Source organism: Salmo trutta, chromosome 28 (genome assembly GCF_901001165.1).
Source record: "Salmo trutta chromosome 28, fSalTru1.1, whole genome shotgun sequence".
Lineage (NCBI taxonomy): Eukaryota > Metazoa > Chordata > Actinopteri > Salmoniformes > Salmonidae > Salmo > Salmo trutta.
The window spans coordinates 15,425,523-15,451,301 of record NC_042984.1 but is presented as its reverse complement, the minus strand read 5'-3'; the positions used below and the strand labels follow the sequence as shown (position 1 = coordinate 15,451,301).

General features: G+C 38.8%; 2 protein-coding genes across 2 annotated transcripts; one reads left to right on the top strand and one right to left on the bottom strand.

The window, feature by feature from the left end:
- Window positions 1–324: 324 nt before the first annotated feature.
- LOC115165598 (prefoldin subunit 4) lies at window positions 325–3,671 on the bottom strand. Its single transcript, XM_029718809.1, has 4 exons — window positions 3,569–3,671; window positions 2,728–2,835; window positions 1,715–1,855; window positions 325–1,443 (listed from the first exon to the last, which is right to left on the bottom strand). The coding sequence occupies exons 1-4, from the start codon at window positions 3,593–3,595 to the stop codon at window positions 1,312–1,314; spliced, it is 408 nt and encodes a 135-aa protein (XP_029574669.1). The 5' UTR covers window positions 3,596–3,671; the 3' UTR covers window positions 325–1,311.
- A 6,948-nt stretch (window positions 3,672–10,619) lies between these two features.
- LOC115166478 (proteoglycan 4) lies at window positions 10,620–24,459 on the top strand. Its single transcript, XM_029720374.1, has 13 exons — window positions 10,620–10,778; window positions 11,048–11,226; window positions 11,508–11,589; window positions 13,418–13,836; window positions 15,491–15,670; window positions 19,314–19,373; window positions 20,122–20,148; window positions 20,253–20,351; window positions 21,583–21,624; window positions 22,633–22,674; window positions 23,185–23,322; window positions 23,992–24,198; window positions 24,406–24,459. Exons 2-13 carry the CDS (start codon window positions 11,200–11,202, stop codon window positions 24,457–24,459), a joined length of 1,377 nt encoding a protein of 458 aa, XP_029576234.1. The 5' UTR covers window positions 10,620–10,778; window positions 11,048–11,199.
- The last annotated feature ends 1,320 nt before the right edge of the window (window positions 24,460–25,779 follow it).

The window sequence follows — 25,779 nt, the reverse complement described above, 5'->3', positions numbered from 1 at the left end:
AATACATGGAGTGTGCGACTTTATTTTGATAGTTTATTCGCTGTTAGTCAACACCTCCACACCTGTTTTTTTTGTTGTTTTTAAAAAAAATATTAACATTGTCAGACACATTGATCTGCTCATCACACATGCTTAATTATTAGAGCTATGTGATACATTCGAGTTATACCAAAAGTGGCAGAGTAAATTTTGTAAAATAACTAAATAATTGCTAATTGATTTCATCAATCCAAAATCATGTATATTCTTTTTACAAATCAGCAGGATGCCATCAATTTTGAAACTAACAATCAATCAAAAAAATAACAAAATTCCCACACCTTGTGCAGCAGAATTGTAAGAACTTTCTTTATAGGTTGTCCACACTGGCGAAATACATAAACAATCGAAAAACAAAAAACACACAAATAAACCTGGTTCTATTTAAGATGATCAGTGCACCAAAAAAAAACGTGTTTTTTTCAGTCCTGCTAGGTATTTTTGACCAGAAATTAAACTACAGATTGCACCTTTAAGATAGACTTTGGGATATACACACACAGTAACCTACATGTTTTGGTCTTAAATCAGTTGAATCTGAATACAATAGTATTCATTTCTGTTCCATAACCAAATCGTAAACATAAAAAAAAAAGTTAGCCTCTTTACTTTATGAAGACTGGTTTAAGTGGCTTTAATTGTTTAGTACTTGCACTGGGATTCAGTAAATAGGCCCGTGGACTGATTTTTCTCATTATGGTAAAAGGACATGCAGCGGTTCCTGTCAGCAGCAGTACTTGCTCCCCTGAACTGTTTCACTCCATGTACCAGTGACATTGGCTGCCTCTGCTCACTTATTTTCTTCAACCACATTAAACTCCACAGTTTCTCCATCTCCAAGCACTGCAAAGGTAAATCCTTCGGTTGTTTTCTTTATGGCCATCTGGTGTATAAAGACATCTTCTGTGTCAGTCCATAGGGCCATATATTACTGAGACCCAGTGCAAGTACATAAAAACTAAAAATAACAAAAAAAACAAGTGGTACATTCACTGACATTCATACAAGACTGTACAAAATAATACCAGAAATAAGACCATTGAAAAAAAATGTGTTGATGCTGAGAAGAGGACAAACATGTTAATCTGGCAAGCATCCTGTCAGCACTGTGTGGATCAGATAATATGCGAGATGCTTGAAAACTCCATATGTAAAGATAGTTGCCCACTTAGCCTGATCCCAGATCTGTTTGTGGCATATTATCAATAACTATAATAATTGATTAATTGTCATACTAAACAGCACAAACAGATCTAGGACCGGGCTAAGCACTCAGCTTTCATCTGCTTCCAGGTTGATGTTGTTCCCAAACTTGGCATAGAGCTGGACCTTCAAATCACCCAACACCTGTTGTATCTTTGACACCTTCCCTTCTAGGTCTTTAATCTCCTGCTGCAGTAGTTCCTGTAGCCACAAACAATGCACGTTAATATAACTATTTACACTAAGGTTTGACATAGTAATAAATCAGAATTGTTCAAATGATTTAAGTTGCATTCTTAGTAATAGGGTCAACCATAATACCTTGACATCTCGGCCTTCGGGTTCATTATGAAACATTAATTTAAATTAGTTAAATAACCCATCCATGTTTGCCTTAGGAACAGGCATCCTGGTTTCTGAGGTTGCCCCATACCCCTAACTTCTACATGAGTCATATCATAGTAACCAATACCTTTGCAGCTTCCAACATCTCTTGGGTCTCTTCCTGGGTGTGACTGATGAAGACGTCTCCAATCTGATACGGGACGAGCAGAGTGTCATCCTCAGCCATCATCAGGTCATCACTGGCATCCTGCAGATTCTGTAGAGATTTCTGAGAAGAGAAGAAAGCAGATTGCTGGTAGGGCTGGGCAATATGGCCTAAATCTCATATCTCGATTTGCTCAAACTTATGGCCGATTCACAATATGTATTGTGAATTAAATTATTTTATCAAAATAGTTGTACCTGCTTTTTTTGTGGTTGCAATAATCACTGATCTAGCTTTCAGGTCTGTCTATAAAAATGCCCTTATTGATACAAATTTAACCAGAACCATGCATAATGCACATTCACTAATTATGTAGCAGGCATTATAGAAAATGAACACCGGTCTCATAAACAATCTCCAATATGTATATTACAAGTTTAGCCAATTTGGATCTAGGTATAATTTCACAAGCTCTGATTTCAGCTAACAGGGGGAGGGGCTTTCAGAAAGAGGCGAAGCGAGAGATTCCACTCTCGCCAAAAATCTGTCCAAAATAATCCCAAAGCGTTTATAAACGCTTATTTTGAACGTAAACTTGTCACCTGCCTTCCCACCTTTGGGACAACGACTCCCATTGTTTAGGGCGGAGACATGAGCATCTCGTCATTATATACAGATCTCTGGTGTAAATGGGAAGGCGCACAGAAGGTGCGAACGAGACGAGACCAAAGATACAACATGACAAGCGGACATAAATGCTCATGAAAATGAAAAATACAACAACAAAAACGATTCTGCGATACAGGCATTCGGAATATCGCGCAAAAACAAATTAAAATACATAAGATATATTGTTCAGACCTAATTTATGGTTATAGTTAGACTACTGTATATAATATACCGGTAGTGACATGATGCACTAGAATAAGAAACAAGTCTAAAGAAAATCTAATTATTCTGATTTTCATTATCATTACACTAGATTGACCACTTACCTTTTTTGCTTCTATTTCATCTTTAAATTCTGTCATTCGATTTGTGTTTCTGGCAAATGTATTAATCTTCTTCTGGTCTTCAAATGTGACATTGACATCTTCAACTGCCTGTGAATGAGAAGAAAATACAGCTTGTAGACAATTAGCCTAGCTATATTGATATCTATAGGTAAAGAACAGAACACAATTAAACTTGTTAGATAGCAAATAGGGATAAGAAAAGTGAACAACTAGCAGGATATCTTATGGGAGGGGATGTAGCTAGCAAGCTAGGCAACATATAGCTGCATAGGATAAACTAGCTGAGCGTTTTTATCCAAATGGTACCATCATTAAAATAAAAACCATAGCTAAATAAATCAGTGAGTATCCTATGAAATTGTGGATAGATTGGTCGTTTGTAGATAACCATCTTAGCTAGTTAGTAAAGTAACCTAACGTAAACTGGCAACTGAATCGTTAATGTTACTACTGCTGCTAGCTGTGATCCCAACGCACGAGGAGAGCACGAATATCAATATAGTTTGACAATTATATATATATATATATATATATATATATATATATATATATATATATATATATATATATATATATATATATATATATATATATAAAACCATTATTTAACTAGGCAAATCAGTTAAGAACAAATGTGTATTACTATAACGGAACAGTGGGTTAACTGCCTTGTTCAGGGGCAGATCTAGAAACATTTCAGTTACTGGCCCGACGCTCTAAACACTAGGCTACCTGAATTGATTTGTTTACAATCTAAATTGTTTTAGATAATAACTGAACAAATGATATGGGTGATTCATTCAAACAAGTTTTAGCTTACAACTGTCTTCTTCACGGTAGCCGCCATCTTTCTTTTGCTTCAGGAAAAAGTCGACTTCTTTACATACGATACGGTTAGTGACGATTAGTACCAAAGACCCATATCGCCACCTAGTGGATATTCTTCTTCTTTTATGGTATATTGGTGATCGCACAATTTAATGTGCACTCCGCCACCTACTGTGCGGGATGGAAACATGATTCCCAAAAAAGGAACAAGATACCAAAACAACTACCAAACTACCAAAAAAATAAATAAAATAAACTAAATCAAACAACTTTTATCTAAAAAATAATAATAAAACAGATCTCATTCCTACACAGGCTCAAGGGGAACCTGGGTCTTCCGGCGCGAGTACCCCTTTTCAAGTCCCAAAAACCTTTCTGCCGCAGCCACAAAAATGACCAGTTTCTTAAATGTCTTTGAGACTTGTGCCATATAGTTTATAACTGTGGCAATGAATGCCACAAAAACCACCTTTTTAACACACAGGATATCTTTTGCCTTGCAGCAAACATTTACTACAGGCTGTGGTGCGTCCACTACCATATCTTCATTAGCATCACTAGTTTTCTCAATTATTTTAATCACCTCCTCATAGGAGATTCGATTGACTGCTCTAACTTTTGCCACCTCAATCTCCTTCACCCTTACAGGGCACTCCAGGAACTCAGGATAATGATCCCGACAACAATTGCAATACCGTCGTCCTTCTACACACCGTTCTTCAATAAATCAAATCAAATTGTATTGGTCACATACACATGGTTAGCAGATGTTAATGCGAGTGCAGCGAAATGTGCTTCTAATTCTGACCATGCCGTAATATCTAACAAGTAATCTAACAATTTCACAACAACTACCTTATACACACAAGTGTAAAGGAATGAATAAGAATATGTACATATAAATATATGGATCAGCGATGGCCGAACGGCATAGGCAAGATGAAGTAGATGGTATAGAGTACAGTATATACATATGAGATGAGTAATGTAGGGTATGTAAACATTATATAAAGTGGCATTGTTTAAAGTGACTAGTGATACATATATTACATCCAATTTTAAATTATTAAGTGGCTAGAGATTTGAGTCAGTATGTTGGCACCAGCCACTCAATGTTAGTGATGGCTGTTTAACAGTCTGATGGCCTTGAGATAGAAGCTGTTTTTCATTCTCTCAGTCCCAGATTTGATGCACCTGTATGGACCTCGCCTTCTGGATGATAGCGGGGTGAACAGGCAGTGGCTCGGGTGGTTGTTGTCCTTGAGGATCTTTTTGACCTTCCTGTGACATCGGGTGGTGTAGGTGTCCTGGAGGGCAGGTATACTCTGTTCTCTATATACTCTGTCCGTCTGCACACACTTGAAACATGGCCAAATCCTTTACAATTCTTACACTGCAATGGTTTGGGGACGAAATCTCTTACAGCATATCTTACATTACCAAGATTCACATGCGTAGGTATTTGCTCTTTATCAAAAAAAAACAGGACTGACAAACATTCTTCTTTTTCTCCATTCACCCAGCGGGTCAGATGCCGGGCACCAATCACACCAGGAATTCTCTTCCGGGATTCAACCTGAACATTTGTTGTCACCCCTGAAATGACTCCTTAGACTGGTGCTCTACTTCGAAGTTTGAAACACAAAACTTCTGTTGTCAAGATTCTTTTGAGGCTCACTGCAATCTTCCTCTGTTCTTCAGAAATACAATGCATCAAAATAAGACCACTCTTGGTCACTCTGACAGACTCCACTTTTCCCAGCGCATACTTCACCATTTTTGACACCTCAAAGGGGGCTCCCACATATGCATCCTTACTCAACAAACACATCCCAACAAGAAGTGATTCATTATCATTCCTACAAGTATCCTCCAGTCCAATTTTAGACAATTTCCTTTTTGTTCCATTTTTTGATACGACTTTTGTCCATTCAGAACATTCATCTTCACCAACTGCTCGGCGTGCTGATTGATTCAAACTTGTTATCCACTTCCGCCATCTTTCCTCAATTGACACAGTCCCACCATTCTCATGTGCCCATCCACCTGGAGGATCTTGCATGAAATTAGTCATTAAGTCTTTTTTGCAGGCCAAATTGATCATCTAATTTCATGGCCTCGTTTTAAAACCCCAAAATGTATTGATAACTGTATTGTCCTGCAAATGATTTCTGAAAGCCAATTGAACTATATCTTCCAAGGGAATTACAAAGACTTATGGGACTAAAGCTCAGATATGGAATGCTTTGCTTATAACAAAGAGTTGCAAAAAGTGGGTTTAAGCATTTCTACATTTCCACTCATATGCCTACCAGAGTCACTGCATTCCAAAAGTACAATAACTCTACACGTGATTGGAGTAACCGGAACTTCTGCTCTGTAAATAATCAGAACAAACAGAACTGCTCCCAAGTTCAAATATTGGCAGAATGCATGAGCTGTCGAAAGGCAGCTATGGGCAACTTACTCAGATTTATTATAACAAAGATGAACATGGCAAATATAATTTAGAAAGTTCATTTAAAATACATATATGGTAGGGTTTGTTTAGATAACAAATAGTACAAGATCAATGTTCTATACTATAAACATCCCATTGACGATAAATGCATAGTTCAAGTGATGCTCCAGAGCTTTTGTATAATTTCAGCCAGTAGTTTTGAAAGTAGTGCTCACGAGCCAAAACCGGTCCCCAATTCATAAATATGTTACACATTTTTAAGTGCTTGGGATCCCGGACTGCGTCTTTAAAGATTCCTTCTTTCATTTGAAATATCTTGGTTAGCTCTTGCATTAAGTTTTTTAATAGGGGTTGCATGAGGTCTCCTGTGTGCTGTTCAAAGCATGCCTTGCCGGATGTCAAAAATCATGTTCACAGTGCGACCACAGGGGAGTCCAGTATGTAAAGTGCACAAAATAAGAAAGCATCATGGACTAATACAGCATACTACATGGGGTAATGCGATTTTTTCAGACCATAATTATTGTGTTAATTCACAAAGTTCATTCTTGCATGCTTTGGCTACAGTAGTGGGAGTGATTTGGCATGTCTCCAAGGAATTCAATGGAGGAAAGTCTGTCTATTGTTCATGCGACTCACTCACAGCTGAAAGAAAGTTGCTCACAGGCAATTATTTCCTTAAAAATTGTACTATCAGCATCTGATGACAATATTAGTTATTTTTGTTTTGTTTCGGGATCCTTCTCCTACTTAATTCACAGTCAGAAAATGATTGGTTACCGTAGTCATTAGTTAGTAATTTTGAACTATAGCCTACAGCCAGCCGTTTCTAGGCAGCTTGGCATCGATAATGAGTATAAGCTGTTCAACTTCAACTTGATTGGGCCACTAAAACACAAACTAAACTGATACTGATATTAGTTTTGTCTTAAATGTTTAGTATTTCACTCAGTCTGGATCAGTTGCTTTTCCCTGGAGAAGCATCTCTGTTTTGATTGCCTGTTATCAACTTTCAGTTTGCTCTATGAAAGTCAAACAATTGCTTTATTGTGGCAGGTCCATGGATGATGATCCACATTGATTAGATTATAGAACCCTTTGTCTTGATTAACTCTTAGATGTTAAGTCCCTTTATGGGGGACTTTGAGCGGTTCCGGACCGGTTCTGACTGTCATTTTGATCTACAAAGCGCTCTGTGAACGTCATAGGGTCCTGTGCCTTATAGCGCCAGAAAGCCCCATTGGTCTGCTCTCTGCTACCACTCTCTCATAGAGATGACTTGAAGTGTCAGGTTTCAGACCCCACATTTGCATAGGGAGTGACGTGTCAAATTATCTGGCCTATCCAGACAAATCTTTTATTTGCTCTTCCTCTGAGTGACATAGCCCAGTCTGGGAGACGGCTTATAAAAGGGGACAGTCTATCAATTCCAATAGCTGTAGTTTCATCTTGCTGTGATATTCAGCTGGATTTAGATCTCTCAACATGAATATATACTAAATTGTGTCATAGAATTGAAAGAAGACCACCTTCTCCTGGTCACTGATGGACAAAATCACTTTCTCCTTAAAGCTGATGTTATAACAAGTCTGCACAAATTTGAATAGCGCCTCTGCATTGCTCAGTGGACATTTAGGAGAACACTCTCAGTCTTCAGTTATATGACATAGTGCCAATATTGTACGGTTACTTAGTAGGATCGTATTCATTTTACAGTTATAATAAAAGTGGAATCTTATAATAAGTTGCTTATAATTAGATTTTTACTATATTTAGAAAGCATTTATGTCATTTCAGGCTGTCACAACGTCCACAGAAGGTGGCGCCACTCCCCGGTCGGGCGGCGCTCGGTGGTCGTCGTCGCCGGCCTACTAGCTGCCATCGATCCATGTTTCACGTGTTTGTTAGTTATGTCTGTTTTGTGCGCACCTGTTTCTTGTTTGTAATTAGTGGGAGGGTATTTAGTTTGTCAGTTTCTTGTTTCGAATCTGCTGTTGTAAGTTGGGGAATTTATTTTTCTGTCCATTTTATGTCTTAGCGTTTAGGCGTTAGGGTTGCTGGGCTGCGTCCCGAATTATTTTAGAAGACTGTGTTAGTCTTCCTTTATTGGTATTTGTCCTGCCTTTTCGGCTTGATATTTTTGGACTGATTTTTCCCTTCATTAAATTACTACGTGTTTCACGTACCTGAGTCTCCTGCGCCTGACTTCACCCCTTCCTTCAGAACTATTCTATGACACGGGCCTTATTACTCAACTTTTGTTGTGTTGGGGCTAGGGGGCAGTATTGAGAATTTTGAAAAAAATATGTGCCCATTTTTAACTGCCTCCTACACCAACTCAGAAGCTAGGATATGCATATTATTAACAGATTTGGATAGAAAACACTCTGAATTTTCTAAAACTGTTTGAATGGTGTCTGTAAGTATAACAAATCTCATATGGCAGGCAAAAACCTGAGAAAAATACAAGCTAGAAATGAAAATTTTGTGGCTGTACTATTTTCGAGTCATTGCTAATAGAACACACAGTGACAAAGGATTCATTTTGCACTTCCTACGGCTTCCACTAGATGTCAACGATCTTTATAAAGTTGTTTGAAGCGTCTATGATGAACAGAGACCGGATGACAAGGAAGGGAAGTTGACGTCCCTGGGATGTCATCACTTCATTATTGCGCGCACATGCGCGTTCATGTGAGATGAGACTTTGTATTTCAAATGTTTATCAAGACACAGGAGAGGTCCTGTTGAAATATTTATCCGATTCACGTTCTCAAGGCCCTAAAGATTGATGCTAAACAACATTTGACATGTTTGAACGAACGTAAAAATATTTTTTTTTACTTTTCGTCGTGACTTTCCCCCCCCCGCCCTACATTTTGAGTAGCCTACTGAACGCGCTAACAACATGGAACAACTTGGAGTTATTTGGACATAAATTATGAACTTTGTCGAAAGAAACAACATTTGTTGTGGTAAGGGAATATTTACAATAGTATTATTGATATTAGATGGTTCTAACCTGTATAGCCTAGCCTATTGTTCTTAGCATTGCACCCCGTTTATTGCAAAGTGTGATTTCCCAGTAAAGTTATTTTGAAATCTGGCAATGCGGTAGCATTTACGAGATGTTAATCTATAATTCTTTAAATGACAATATTATAATTTACCAATGTTTTCGAATAGTAATTTTGTAAATTGTAATGCTGATTCACCGGAAGCATTTGAGGTAGAAAAAAAATCTGAATATCACCGCCACTGTAAAATGTTGTTTTTGGATATAAATATGAACTTGATGGAACAAAAAATGCATGTATTGTCTAACATAATGTCCTAGGAGTGTCATCTGAGGAAGATTGTCAAAGGTTAGTGCATAATTTTGCTGGTTTTCTGCTTTTGGTGACGCCTGTCTTTGAATTGACAAAACATTGCACACAGCTATTTTCAATGTACTCTCCTAACATAACCTAACTTTATGCTTTCGCCGTAAAGCCTCTTTGAAATTGGACAATGTGGTTGGATTTAGGAGATGTTTATCTTTCAAATGGTGAAAAATAGATGATTGTTTGAGAAACTGAAATTATTAGATTCTTGCAGTTTTGAATTTCCCGCCATGGTATCTTGTCAATAAATCCCAGTACCGGGATCAGAGCGGGAAGGGGTCCTCTAGAGGTTAAATGATTTTTCATATTTTCATAAAATTTGTACTATGTACTTGACCTTGTGTCCTCAAAGGTGAGTACACCTCAGAAATTAAAACTTTTTTTTAGCAGAAATGTGAGCTCCTGACCTTTCTTAAACTATGCATCATTACCAGTTATTGTTTATGGCCATCTCATGAAAAATAAATACGTTTCGGTATGTCTATTTAGGCAGAAATCTAAATCTTGTCGTTATTCAAAAGGTTAACAGTGATCCACTGTTAGGATCATTATATATAATATTATGTGATGTCATTGATCTAAATGAATCCAGCTTTCAGGCCAAATAAAAAACTCTACATGATCATAGATTTATTTGGTGATATGCTGTCAATTACAGTTTTGTTCATTTTAAACTTTTGTTAATGATCATATTGGCCATTAAGTATTTTTTTCTTCTGTCATATTAAGTAATTTAATCCAGTAGTATAAATTAAACACTGTAAAATAAAGCTGTTTTTGAGCTGTATAACAACTTAATATCAAAGTATGTAGTCAGCATCATGTGTCAGATATTTGGATTACTTGGAACCCACTAAGCAAATAAGCAATGTTTCCAATGGTTCCACATATCCTACATTCACATCCTGTTTCAATCCCAACCACACCTTAGGCATCATGAGTTTACCTCTCACTGCAATTTCTCATGGGCTCTTTGAGATATACAGTATTGTCATCAAAATCTGTCTGATAAAGCAAAGCTTGTCATGTTCTTATTTGAACATTTTCAGAGAGAATTCAAGAGATTAGCATGAGTACATCAGAGATGCTCTGACAGTTGACAGAGTGTTTTTGCTGTGGTTGTGTGTTTGGTATTCAAATAGATCCCTTTTTGATGAGTAAGAGAGAGCCCCACCCCTTTAAGAAAAGGGCTAAACTCCTATGTGCATATACTTAGTTGAGCAGATTGCAAAGCAGCAAGTCGATCTCCAACTTGCTCCCACTAATAGCTGGAATACTACAGACAAATTGTAAACACACTACTTTCACAGCAGGGGTGTGCTATTGCTGCTTTTACTTGCCATAGGAGTTGGCACAAGGTAAGACAGCCTCAAATACTTTTAGCTTTGAAATGCCATTGGTTTAGTATAGTCCATTCCTTCTCTATAGCTGTTTTTTTTAAGTTGTATCTATTAGCTTTGCTTCAAATGATATTCATTTATATAAGATGAGTATCCTAGTTTATTGATATTTATAATCATCGCATTTGAATTCATCTAACTTTGTTGTTGTATTTGGAGACTATAGTATTGTGATACAAGAATGAAGTATCTCATTACAGCATTGATGTTACGAACATATGTTGCAGTCACACACACACACACACACACACACACACACACACACACACACACACACACACACACACACACACATACACCCACGCACCCACGCACACACACCCACGCACGCACACACACAGACAAACAGTTTCTTCTGCAGGTTTCAACTGCGATCAAGATGGGCAATGAGCATTCCAAAAACAAGGTATGTTTGATAATAGCCTTATTTGACAGCATGCATGTTTTACTTTGAATGTTGGAATACAGGGGAAAGAAGGCTGGTTGTGGCATTTTACACCCAATGGAAGTGTTTGCTGTCTAATAATAGTAGTTTCAATTACAGGCAGTAATATATTAGAGATATTACGTATGCACATGCATCTAATACTAATTGATGGTCCGTACAAAATGGAGTAACGATGAAAGTGATATGATGAAAACAATGATGACAAGAGAAGCTCATGTCAACCATCTTTCTTCTCATAGGCTGAGCAGGCTCCAGAAAAGCCCCTGCATGGAGATTTGAATGGCCATGCTGTAAGCATCTCATCCAATGGCCTGGAGAATGGTGTGTCTATGAGTGATTTGATAGCCATTTATCCTGTTGTCACCTGATTGTTACCCATGATCAATAAGGCCCAAACTGTGGACCCAACTGATTGCAACACCTCTGTCTATGATGTCTATCATGGTAACCAAGTTATTTATGTACTACTCCAATGGGATGACATGGCACTGACACTATCCCTTGTAATCAACCTTGAATTGCTGGATTAGTCTGGATCAATTTCCAAGTCTCTCATAATTCTCTGTAAATACAGCCGTCTGTCAGTGCTATTGGGTGGTGTTCAATGTTAACTATAGGCGTAGCCTTCAACATAGAGGATGAACAGATGTTTGATCAGTCCTTGTGTATATTGCCTCACTGGATCAACAGTTTTGTACAAGGATTTGCAGGCCAAGTACATATGTATTTTCTTTAAGGGCGATAATATTGATATTGGTCATCTATTCACTAGCAAGTGAGCAGCTAAAGCCACTGTTTCCAGACTGTGTTTGTGTCACATGACTAGCCTGTGTGTCCCCAGTAGCACGTTAGTTTTACATACAGCACAAGGAAAGGTTTTGCTTGCATTTAGCTTAGGGTAATGAGCCTAGCACTGCATTGATTAGTCATAGAGGTAGTATTGTTAGGAAACTCCTTTGGTAAAGTTGCATACCATTTCCTACACCCTCCCATGTTCTACTGAATTACATGTTGGGAACTAAGATTACTAATATGTATCCTCTTAGATGTAAATTCCCCTGTTTTGGGGACCTTATTTTTCAATTTTTTTATTTAACCTTAATTTAAGGTTAAATAAGTCAGTTAAGAATTTGATTTACAATGATGGCCTAACCCGGCCGAAACCTAACCCAGACGACGCTGGGCCAATTGTGCACCACCCTATGGGACTCCCAATCACAACCAGTGTGGTTCTGGTAACGGTTCCGATCGTCATTTTTCGCTTATAAATCGATCCGTGGACCCAGTAGATCGAAATGGCTTTCATTGAGCGATAGCCCTGGTTCCCACCGACACAGCTGGGATATGCCTCCTACCATTTCATTTGCACTTCCGACTGTCCATCAACTCCTGACTGAACCCTACATCAAAGCACATAAATGCCTGCAATCGTTACGTCGTAGCGCAGCAGGAGAGAGTGATTTATTCACGGTAGCACATTCAGAGATCCATTTATAGCCATTCATCAAAAATCATTTATAGATTTGACAAAAAAACACTTTCTATTTGTCATAGACAGACAAGATTAATGAAAGTTCATGAGTGTTCAGGAAGCCAATCTAGAGCTCTGTGAGACATTCACAGTGATGGAGGAAGACGTTTTGATCAAGAGAGAACTATAGAAAATATGCACATTTTCTCTAACATTAAACATACAAATTAGTATTTTTCCAGTTACTTATAAGGAATGTGAAATTTTATAGTTAGTAATTTTATAATTTGATTATGCTATATTTAGAAAGCATATAAGTAATTTCAAGCGTTATTCATACAGTTTTGTTGAGTACGAAATACATCATATCAAATATTTCATATTTGTACTGTGTACTTGAGCAATTTATTAAAATAAATACCAGAAAGCTGAGATGTTAACCTTTCTTTGAGAATGCAGCATTACTTATTATTGTTCACGGCCCTCATGATAAATAATAACTTTTGGGGATTACATAGATTACATTTTCAATTATGTTTAGGTACATTTAACTGGCTAATTTCCATTACCGGACATAAAAGATAATAAGTCAGGTATTACATGATGCCTGTGTACAAAGGATGAATCATATCAAATATCTTTCTTTGTCCCACCGACTAATTAACTTATATCTTGCAGTTACCAGTGAAGCAGCTGTGGAGCAGAACAGTATGCCTACCTCACTGCCTCCCTCTGAAGAGTCAGGTATAGTGGAGGCAGATGGCAGTGGTCTTGGGCCTGTGGTGGTGGAACAGAAGTCTGCCGTCAAGAAGGTTCCAGAAGTGGAACCAGAGACACAGAATGCTAAGACTCAAAACACAGTGGAACCGGAACTGGAACCAGCCACCCAAGAGAAGGAGGAGCCCAAGAACAGTACACAAGAAAAAGTGAACATCTTTGAAAATCTGTTCAAGAAGAAAGCTAAGCCTCAACCCACCCCCAACCCGGATCCAGCCCTGGAAAAGGAGGAGCCCATAAGGGAGAAGATTGTGGAGGAGATTGAAAGTTCTGCGGAAGATCAGAAAGTCCCTGTGGCTGTGACCGATGGGATCCAAGCTGTAAGTATCTAATCAGTGATCCCTTCAAATTGGGTTGGCATTAGTTCCATTTCAGTTTCACTCAGTGTACTGATAATTAATTAATGATCACCAGCTCCTTACTTGAGATTTTTACATATCAAAATCTAAATGATTTTGGTTATTCCAATGAAGTTAACTACGGATATAGCCACTGTAATGTGAGGTGTACTGTGAATTGGTAACATTGATTTACAGTAATATTGCATCTGTTGCGAGAAATATTCACAGGTCATTCTTCACTTTCCAATGTATAACAAAGCCTATTACAGATCTAACAAACATCCCTGTTGATTCTTATTATAAAGGAGACAAACGAAGGCATAATTTCCTTGCAATCATCCATTGAACTGGATTGGAAAATATTGATGGCTGCACATTTGTTTCCAATGCAACTTCCATTGCTGTCTGATTTTCTTGTGGCAGACGCCATTAAAATCACCACTGAAACCACTGAAGAGCAGCCAGAAACCACTGAAGCTCACGCAGAAACCACTGAAGAGCGACCTACAGACAAGAGTGTCAGCCCACCTGAAGAAGAGCCTATGGAGGATAGTGTCAGCCCACCTGAAAAGGAGACAACAGAACTGGCCATTGGTGAAGAAGTCACAGAGGATAAAACTTTAGAGGAGATGTTACGATCGTTGTTGGAAGGATTGGACCAAGGTGCAGTGTGATAGGCGTACATCTTACTTTATTAAATGAACACCAAAAAAAAATAAAAAATACAAACGAAACGTAACATTTAGTAGGGCTAAACAGCACAGTACCAAAACAAGATCCCACAAACTACAGGTGGGAAAAAGCTGCCTAAGTATGATCCCCAATCAGAGACAATGATAGACAACTGCCTCTGATTGGGAACCATACCCGGCCAACAAAGAAATAGAACATAGATTGCCCACCCTAGTCACACCCTGACCTAACCAAATAGAGAATTAAAAGGATCTCTAAGGTCAGGGCGTGACAGGAGAGCACTGCACCTGAAGAAGAGCTGGAAGACATTGCAAGTGTTAATGAAGATACAGCTGCTGTAGAGTCAGCAATGGCTGAAAAACTTGAATCTAGCCCCATAAGTACTGTAGAGCCTAAAGTGAAGAATGTCAGCCAACCTCAACAAGAGCCTGAGAGTGTAAGCCCACCTGAAATGGCTGAAGAACTAGAAGAGATGAAAGAACTTCTTGAAGATGTAGCTTCTATAGAGTCAGAGGAACCTTAATCCAGCCCACCCAAAGAAGAAAGGTGCCACTATCCTTACTTGGTGTTGCAGAATGATATTACTCTAAGTCATATTACTGTAAGGAATATTCAAATAAAATTAAATATCGTCAGATACGAATAGGGGATTTTCTTACAATATCAACATAACACAAAACAAAACAAGATATTTGAGTTTGCTGACATTTCTCAGAGCAAAAGAGACAGAAGTCTCAAACATTGCTGAATATCAGTGAGTGTGGGTGGAAACAAGCATTAATAAAAGGATGATTGTTGATGGTGCCCCGAGTAGGCAGAGGCATGGTTGGAATTGTGCTTCAGTCTCAATGCTGCGTCTAACAGGCTCATTGCTAGCGTATCAGCTTCACTGCTAAAACACTCACATTTCTGAGGGCTCATTCTTCGCGGTTGTCTATAGGAGCCACTTGCTGAGGTAAAGGAGGATACAGAGACTTCAAAGGAGCGTCCCAACCCTAGTCCAGAGGCAGAGGAGGTCAAAAGCCCCAAAATTGCCGAGGAAAGCAGTCACATTCAGGAAAACCAAGAGGGAGAGAGTCAAACAGAAGATAATCCAGTTATGAACTTCTTCAAAACACTAGTAAGTAAAACATTTCTTAGGATTTTATTTGTATTGTTAAAGAGTTGTTATAACAGTAAGGTACATAAGTGAATAGATATGCACATAATATTTGATCTATTTGCCTCATGTTTGTTTTAAAATATGTTTAAAAGTGACACTAATTTATTTTGAGAAATAATTATTTCAAGCCTTTGTAAAAGTCCAACTGTGAAACCACTACAAACACTATTGAAGAACCATCATTTATTTGGTATGGAAAAGAAAGGTTGCCATTCTGTCATAATTCCAAATATGCCTCTGATAGCAAAACATTTAGCCTAATGATTGATTATGCTATGGTAATCCTAATCTTCTGTTGTGAAGTAGGGACCACAGAACATTAAATGAGAAAACAGTGTTCCATCAGTGATGTCATTGTATTTTAAGACTATATAGTGCTGTCAGTGATCATTGTGTGTGAAAACATGTGTAGAGGCAGCATGAGGGCGTCTCTGAGCAAGAGTGACCACGTCTAGAAGGAATGATTACACAGGCAGCTATTGTCATTTCTCTTCATCATGCCTTCTTTTGGAATCATGCCTCCATAAAGAGTTAACATAGCCCCAGTTAATCAAATCCTTTGAACATGCGGGAATGTGGTGGTCTTTTGTTCAGCCTATAGTGTGAGCTCACAAGGGAGGCCTGTGCCATTGGAAGTTGAGATGCATGAAAATATAGCGAGGGAAGGCCTACGCCATCCCCAGAGCACAATGGCCATCCCAGTGAGAGAACATGTACTGTATGTGCTTTGCCAGGGACCTCTTTGTGTACCATCAGTTAGACAACCGTAGATGTCAGTGGCTACAGTGCCTTCTGAAAGTATTCATAACCCTTGTCTGATTCCACATTTTGTTGTTACAGCCTGAATTCAAAATGGATTAAAAAGATGTTTCTGTTTCTTCTCACCCATCTACACACAATAGCCTATATTGACAAAGTGAAAACATGTTTTTAGAAATGTTTGCAAATGTATTGCAAATGAAATACAGAAATATCTTATTTACATAAGTATTCGCACCCCTGGGTCAATACATGTTAGAATCACCTTTGGTAGTGATTAAAGCTGTTAGTCTTCTGGGTAAGTTTCTAAGAGCTTTGCACACCTGGATTGTACAATATTTGCCCATTATTCTTTGCAAAATTCTTCAAGCTCTGTCAAATTTGTTGTTAATCATTGCTAGACAACCATTTTCTAGTCTTGACATAGATTTTCAATCAGATTTAAGTCAAAACTGTCCACTCAGGAACATTCACTTTCTTCTTGCTAAGCAACTCCAGTGTAGATTTGGCCTTGTGTTTTAGGTTATTGTCCTGCTGAAAGGAGAATTCATCTCCCTGTGTCTGGTGGAAAGCTGACTGAACCAGGTTTTGTCTAGGATTTTGCCTGTGCTTACCTCCATTCCATTTTTTATCTTGATAAACTCCCCAGTCCTTAACGATTACACACACACCCATAAGATGATGCATCCACCACTATGCTTGAAACTATGGAGTTGTCACGTCCTGACCAGTAAAGGGGTTATTTGTTATTATAGTTTGGTCAGGACGTGGCAGGGGGTATTTGTTTGATATGGTTTTGAGTGTGTGTTTATGTAGAGGGGCATTTTATTTATGTTTCTGGGGTTTTTGGTTTAGTTCTATGTTGTACAGTTCTATGTCTGTTTCTAGGGTGTTTATTTTTATGTTTAGTATTTGGGATTGGGGCCTTCAATTGGAGGCAGCTGGTTATCGTTGCCTCTGATTGAAGGTCCTATAATTAGGAGTTTGTTTGTTTTGGGGATTGTGGGAGATTGTTCTTTGTACTGCTGTGTGAGCATACAAGGCTGTTTGTCGTCTGGTCATCGGTTTCTTTTTTTTTTTTTTTCGTGTTAAATAAAATGACCATTCACATACCTGCTGTGCCTTGGTCCATCCATTATGATGACCGTGACAGGAGTGTGGTACTCAGTAATGTGTTGTATTGGATTTGCCCTAAACATAACACTTTGTATTCAGGACAAAAAGTTAATTTCTTTGCCACATTTTTTGCAGTATTACTTTAGTGCCTTGTAGAAAACAGGATGCGTGTTTTGGAATATTTTTCTTCTGTACAGGCTTCCTTTGTTTCACTCTGTCATTTAGGTTAGTATTGTGGAGTAACTACAATGTTGTTGTTCCATCCTCAGTTTTTTTCCTATCACAGCCATTAAACTCTGTAACTGTTTTAAAGTCACCATTGGCCTCATGGTGAAATCCCTGAACGGTTTCCTTCTTCTCTGGTAACCGAGTTAGGAAAGACGCCTGTATCTTTGTTGTGACTGGGTGTATGGACACCATCCGAAGTGTAATTAATAACTTCACCATGCTCAAAGGGATATTCAATGTCTGTTTTTTTACCCATCTACCAATAGGTGCCCTTCTTTGCGCGGCATTGGAAAATTTCCCTGGTCTTTGATGTTGAATCTGTGTTTGAAATTCACTGCTCAACTGAGGGACCTTACAGATAATTGTATCTGTGGGGTACAGAGATGAGGTAGTCATTCAAAAATCATGTTAAACACTAGTATTGCACACAGAGTGAGTCCATGCAACTTATGTGACTTGTGAAGTACATTTTTACTCCTTGAATTATTTAGGCTTGCTATAACAAAGGGGTTGAATACTTATTGACTCAAGACATTTCATCTTTTTATTTTTAATTAATCAAAATGTGTACAAACATAATTCCACATTGACATTATGGGGTATTGTGTGTAAGCCAGTGACAAAGAAATCTCAATGTAATCCATTTTAAATTCAGGCTCTAACACAACAAAATGTGGAAAAATACCAGGGGTGTGAATACCGTCTGAAGGCATTGCATATGACTAACTGAAAGACATCTATCCTATGAAAATAGTAATTTCACTGTTCCCTGTGACTGTAAAATACTCTTAAAATACTTTGATATTGCTGCTATCTACTGTAGGTATTACATTTCATTTGAAATATTTTTATGAAACATCACGATACACTTAGATGCTAGATTTGTTTTATAGGAAACAAAAAGTTGCTAACAATTTTGCCTGCCATCCAAGATTGTACACAGACACTAAATTAACACTGAGTATACAAAACATTAATAACTTCTCTTTCCATGACACAGACTGACCAGGTGAATCCAGGTGAAAGCTATGATCCCTTATTGATGTCACTTGTTAAATCCACTTCAATTAGTGTAGATGAAGGGAAGGAGACAGGTTAAATAAGGATTTATAAGCCTTTAGACAATTGAGACATGGATCGGGTATGTGTGCTGTACAGAGGGTGAATGGGCAAGACAAAATATTTAAGGGCCTTTGAACTCGATATGGTAGGAGGTACCAGGAGCACTGGTTTGTGTCAAGAACTGCAACGCTGCTGGGTTTTTCAAGCTCAACAGTTCCCTGTGTGTATCAAGAATGGTCCACCACCCAAAGGACATCCAGCCAACTTGACACAACTGTAGGAGAGATGGTATTTGGTATTTGGTATTTTATTAGGATTCCCATTAGCTGTTGCAAAAGCAGCAGCTACTCTGAGGGGAGGGGGTGGGGTTCAACTCAATATTAGGAAGCTGTTCCTAATGTTTGGTATACTCAGTATATGTCTGTGTGTTACCTAGGTGACTCCCATTAAAAAAAACAAGCAAGAAACAGCCACCCCTGATGTTGCAAAAGACCAGGTAAGCATGTATTTTATTTGAAACATACATTATGCAAAAACACTAAATCCAATTCAATACAGATACAGTTATGCACAGAGTTTATTTAGTATACTGTATAGTCTACATGTAATGCTATGCAATTATGTGCCTTTGTAAAAGTCATCTAAAATAATTATGAAAGCTTTTCATGACGCAGCCTTACTTTACCTTTACCGTACTGCTTACACCAACAAAGGTGAAAAAGTGAAAGACATCTCACTCTTACCACTCTTAACATCATCTTCATCCCATTGGTAACATAAGGCCTCATTCAACATTGCTGCTGTTAGCATTTACACTTGAATTCTATTCTGTTTCAGTAGCAACATATTAACCTACATTGAGAGACTTTTGGATGACTGTGATTGTGACTGTTATTGAATTCCTCAGGGAAAAAAATATGAATTCAATCATTCAAAATAATTACATTTAATCCCAATTAAGTTAAACAAGTCAATGATTCTTGAATCTAAAACAAGTAGTTAGTAGTGTCAGTAGTCGTAATTGGCATCCATCTTCTGCTGAAGACCAAACGCAGCTGAGAAGACCTGTGCAGGTCAAGGGGCACCTTCCTCAGCTGTGAAGCCTGTTGCAAAAGATGCCACTGCAAGGCCTCTAAGCAAGCTATTTAGACAGAAGATATATGATCTCTTCACGGAACCAGAATGGTGATTGTTCAACTTTTTACCAGCACTAACTATTGTTTGTTGTTACCAAACATTCACAGAAAGAGGCCCAACCAACAACAACTACTGTGAGTACTAACTAAATAAATATAAATAAATAATGTTTTGTGAGCTATTAACTAGATGTCGGTGATCAACTATTCCTATTTTCCATTGTGTCTCTCTCGAATAGGCTGCACAACTAGTGGATGCTCCAGCAACAGCCAAAGGAGGAATGTCAATCCCACAAGCCCCAGCCCCAGCCCCAGCCCCAACCCCAGCCGCAGCCACAGCCCCAGCCGCAGCCCCAACCCCAGCCGCAGCCCCAGCCCCAGCCGCAGCCCCAGCCGCAGCCCCAGCCGCAGCCCCAGCCCCAGCCCCAGCCCCAGCCCCAGCCCCAGCCGCAGCCCCACCTAAGATGGAGGTTAAAGCAGAACTAGCCGCCCAACCTGTGACCAACACACCAAAAGAAGAACCAAAGGGTGCTGCCAAAGAACCAAAGGCCGCCAAGCCGAAATCTGACCGCCCGTTCAGCAGACTTTTCAGCAGAAAGGTAAGCCAACTCCTGTAGTACAAGGCACTTAGAAGCATTCTTTGGCAGCAGATAATATTTTGTAAAAATTAACATAAAACATAAATGTGTGTCAGATTGTAACAGTTTGATGTGAATTTGAGGCACTGATAGGCCTCAAGTCTAAAATCAAGGTTAAGTCAACAAGTGGAGCCAGAGCCCCTGCCAAGCCTGCTGCAGCGGTATGATAATACAACATTCAGCCAATTTGAAGCTAACAGAGTTAAGCTCACTGTGACATCCTTCATTTCATTTAACTGTATTCAAATCATTGCATCTTGTGGGTACAAGATCTACTAGCTACATCATACAGACTGCTGCCCTTTCTCTTGAGCAGAGCATCAATACAGATACCAAACATAACAGTCTCTCAGAGCAATCCCTCAGAGCATTCCTGTAAATGTAAATCTATCCTGATACTTCCAGTGACATATTGTGACATTTCATGGCGTTTTATTGCTTATGTTTTTCTCAATGTGGAATCAACACACTTTAGATAGTGCTGGACTGATGGCATGACTTGTGGAGAATGGGCTGAGGTCTGCATCTATTCATTCATCATCTGTGAACATAAATAGCATAACAGCATCCCAAACAACATCAGAAATCCAACAAAATCTAATTCAGTCATTTTAACCCAAAGAAACAGCAGACCAAGTATTCATTTCATACAGAAATTTAATTACATTTTCATTCTGACTGTTTTCATACAGAAATTAAATTTGATTTTCATTCAAGACTGTATGTGTCCATACAGAAAGTGAATTAGATTTTCATTCATACAGAAACTGAATTAGATTTTCATTCTGACTGTATATGTTCGACTTTGTCTTTATTTGTGTGGTGAACTGTGCTTCTACACACCTATCCGTGCCTTGCCATGCAGACCATACAGTATAAGGTCTAGTTATATGTCACATGTTCAGATTAACATCGTTCTGCTCTCCTGTAGACTGTGGAACCAGTGGAGCCACAGCCGGTTGTGGAAGTACAGGTAAAAGGAGAGAACTCTTGGCATACTCCACCCTCACGTGCCATCTGTCTCTTTCTGTTGGGTTGCATGGTGAAAATGGGTGTTTACGCTATCAGTTACAGAGGAGGTTGGTGGGAGGAACTATAGGAGGACTGGCTCATTGTAATGCCTGGAATGGAATCAATGGAATGGAGTCCAACACGTTGTCTCCATGTGTTTGTGTTTGGTACCATTCCAGTGACTCCATTCCATCATTACAATGAGCACATCCTCCTATGGCTACTTTCACCAGCTTGAATTTGAGGCACTGATAGGCCTCAAGTCTAAAATCAAGGTTAAGTCAACAAGTGGAGCCAGAGCCCCTGCCAAGCCTGCTGCAGCGGTATGATAATACAACATTCAGCCAATTTGAAGCTAACAGAGTTAAGCTCACTGTCCTTCATTTCATTTAATTGTATTAAAATCATTGCATCTTGTGGGTACAAGATCTACTAGCTACATCATACAGACTGCTGCCCTTTCTCTTGAGCAGAGCATCAATACAGATACCAAACATAACAGTCTCTCAGAGCAATTCTTCAGAGCATTCCTGTAAATGTAAATCTATCCTGATACTTCCAGTGACATATTGTGACATTTCATGGCGTTTTATTGCTTATGTTTTTCTCAATGTGGAATCAACACACTTTAGATAGTGCTGGACTGATGGCATGACTTGTGGAGAATGGGCTGAGGTCTGCATCTATTCATTCAGCTGTGAACATAAATAGCATAACAGCATCCCAAACAACATCAGAAATCCAACAAAATCTAATTCAGTCATTTTATCCCATTTTCATTCTGACTGTATGTGTTCATACAGAAACTGAATTAGATTTTCATTCTGACTGTATATGTTCGACTTTGTCTTTATTTGTGTGGTGAACTGTGCTTCTACACACCTATCCGTGCCTTGCCATGCAGACCATACAGTATAAGGTCTAGTTATATGTCACATGTTCAGATTAACATCGTTCTGCTCTCCTGTAGACTGTGGAACCAGTGGAGCCACAGCCGGTTGTGGAAGTACAGGTAAAAGGAGAGAACTCTTGGCATACTCCACCCTCACGTGCCATCTGTCTCTTTCTGTTGGGTTGCATGGTGAAAATGGGTGTTCACGCTATCAGTTACAGAGGAGGTTGGTGGGAGGAACTATAGGAGGACTGGCTCATTGTAATGCCTGGAATGGAATCAATGGAATGGAGTCCAACACGTTGTCTCCATGTGACTCCATTCCATCCATTTCAATGAGCACATCCTCCTATAGCTCCTCTCACCAGCTTCCTCTGATCAGTTACAAGTTGTTTCATTCATCTCAGCAATAAAGTGGCCCTAAGGGGCAAACTACATAATATCTATTTTACAGTACCAGTTTTGGTACCTGAGTAGAGATTTTTATCACCCTCTTATCTCTATCTGTTTTAGTGGGTTATTTTCTGGTTCTTCCAGGTGGCGGACTCTTGTTTCTCATGGGCTCTTACACCTTCCTTAATCCTGACAATGGTTTATAATTAAGTTTTCTCTTTTGCTGTTTCGGTAAAGAATGTAGACTTCTCAAAGACGGCCACTCTGGAGGCCTCTGCCACTCTAGAACCACCACCACCTGCACCAGAGGAAGAGAAGACACCTGCTGCCTCCAAAGCCTCTCCTTTCACTTCCTTTTCTCTTTTCAAGACCATGGTAAGGCAGACATTTTACTCACATCTCACTTTGGTTCTCAACGGGAACTACTCATGAAATGTAATTTTGGAAATACAAGAAAATGTGATAAACAATAACAGAATGGTGTGATAATTTGAGGATCTGCTAAACCAAATGGCCTCAAAAGCCCAGACAGCTTGAACAAGTGGAGTCCGACTCCTCAAGAAACCTTTCAAAGGGGTAAATGACAATACTTGCCAGCCAGTGGGAAATTAACAAGAGTGATCTCACTGAGTTCAGCTTATGCTATGCTGGTACTACCATGTTGAAGTATCCTGCACAAATAATTAAATATCCTCCATAAATAATGAACATTATTTGGTACAGCAATTGATATGTTGCATACACATGATAGCGAAAACAGCTGGTAGTGATACTTTCTAATTTCTCATCGTTTTATGATATTTATCAGCCAGAGCAATGTTCCCACTTATGTCATCATTCCATTATACAGCCACTATTTAATTGCATCAGTTGTGCTCTTGTATTGTGCTAGTCAGTGTGTTAATGTGTGTGCTCAGCTTTTTTAACTGGCGAGAGCAAGGAGGCAACATCATAATGGATGCCCAATGGCTTTAAGAGGAACATTAAATTATGCAAATTATACTTTGAAATTGATCTCTTGATTATTTGTCATAATTCAATCAGGCAGCTGTGCCGAAAAAGGAAGTCCCTGCCCCAGCTGCAGAAGCGGTAGCTGGCCCAAGTGTAGCCAAGGATGAACCAAAGGCCCCAGAGGACCCTGCTGTGGACAGCAAGCTCGTGTCAGGGCCCTCCGAGGTTATGGAGGATTCCCCCGTCCTCCCTAAGAGACTGGAGAAGAGGAACTCCATCCACTTGTTCTTCAAAAACCTGGTAGGCAGAATTTGCAATCCCTCTCAGTCAAATTTGCAACCACTAGATGGCCTCGGCAACTCCCTATGACTGTGAACTATACTTCACTATGAAATGTCATTGAAAGATATTGCTTTGGGCAAAGTAATGTGAGGGAAGCAAATGTAGCTTCTTACATGGAGTTGGAGCTATATTGATAAGTGAAATGACCCTTTCCTTTCCTTGCAGGGAAAACGCCAGTCCGATGCAGGAGTACAAACAGAACCAGAGAAGACCAAATAAAACGGAAACACCCTTTCAAACTTCACATGCCATATCTGGAAATGAACTTTTGATTTGTTAGATACATTATGTTTCTGATCACACTATTGAAGGGATAATGGTAAGAGCAAGTGGTTTGAGGGAGAGAGGTGGACTGTGGACTGGTCTGTTCTAGTCTAATCTGTGTGGATGATTTCAGAGAATTTTTGTTTGTGGAGGAGGTAAAATATATTTTCTGGTTTAAAGGCTTGATAGGTAGAGAAAAGTGGTTTTGTTACATGTACTGAGAGCAAAATCCATTTCTATACAGTATTTACCCTTCTTTTAACATACATGTCACTTATTCCACGGAGGGCTGAGTGTCTGCGGGTTTTTTCTCCTCCCTTGATTGATTAATTAAGGTCACTAATTAGTAAAGAACTCCCCTCACCTGGCTGTCTAAGTCTTAAAAACAAAACACCCGCAGACACTAAGCCCTTCATGGAATGTGTTTGACACCACTGCTTTTAACATATTAATATGTGTAAGGATCTAATGCAAATATTACGTTTAGCATATTTTTTCCCCTCTTCATATACACATTTTACCAGTCTGAAAAGAACTTGTGGAGTGCATACAATGGTTTCAGATACGATCATAGGACGTCTTGGAGAAGAGATGCATAAAGCTTAGCTTGGGATAGAGAGACAGAAATGGAATATACTCCAAATTTAATGGAGGAGTTGGTGAAATGGTTGATATTCCTGCCAAGATGTATTTAGGCTAGACACATGCAATTTACAATGTACGCTTTAAACTTTGCAGGAACTGTACACGGATGCAAATATATGCCAAACACTAAATTACAATTTATGATTCTAATCAAACACAGGGGGCGCTCACAATCATTACTTTTTTGGGGAACTACACAGATCTGGTTGTCTATATAGCTAACTGCACAGTCATGAATCATATTTGATTAATGTTTCACTGAAGTATAAAGGTTTGTTCTAATTTGAGTGCACTGCTTTACGTGTGTGCCTGTTTGAATGCAGATGTTATAATCTTGGGGATCTTGTCTGTTAATTTCTGCATCTATAATTTGATAAACTGCATCTGGAAGTAGAATGTTTATTGTGACAGCAATTTCCAAATCATGAAAACCTGCAATGGGGTATTGGGGGGGTGAGTTCTACTGAGCTAACATATGGAATTTTTTTAAGATCATACCATGGATCCTTTAGCTATTTAATTTTTCATTTAGGTAAAATATTGAATTTGGCCTTTAATGCTATAGCCTATAGAAATGCATTGAATAACACATTCATAAATGGCAAAACAGAGAGTACAAAAGAAATAATA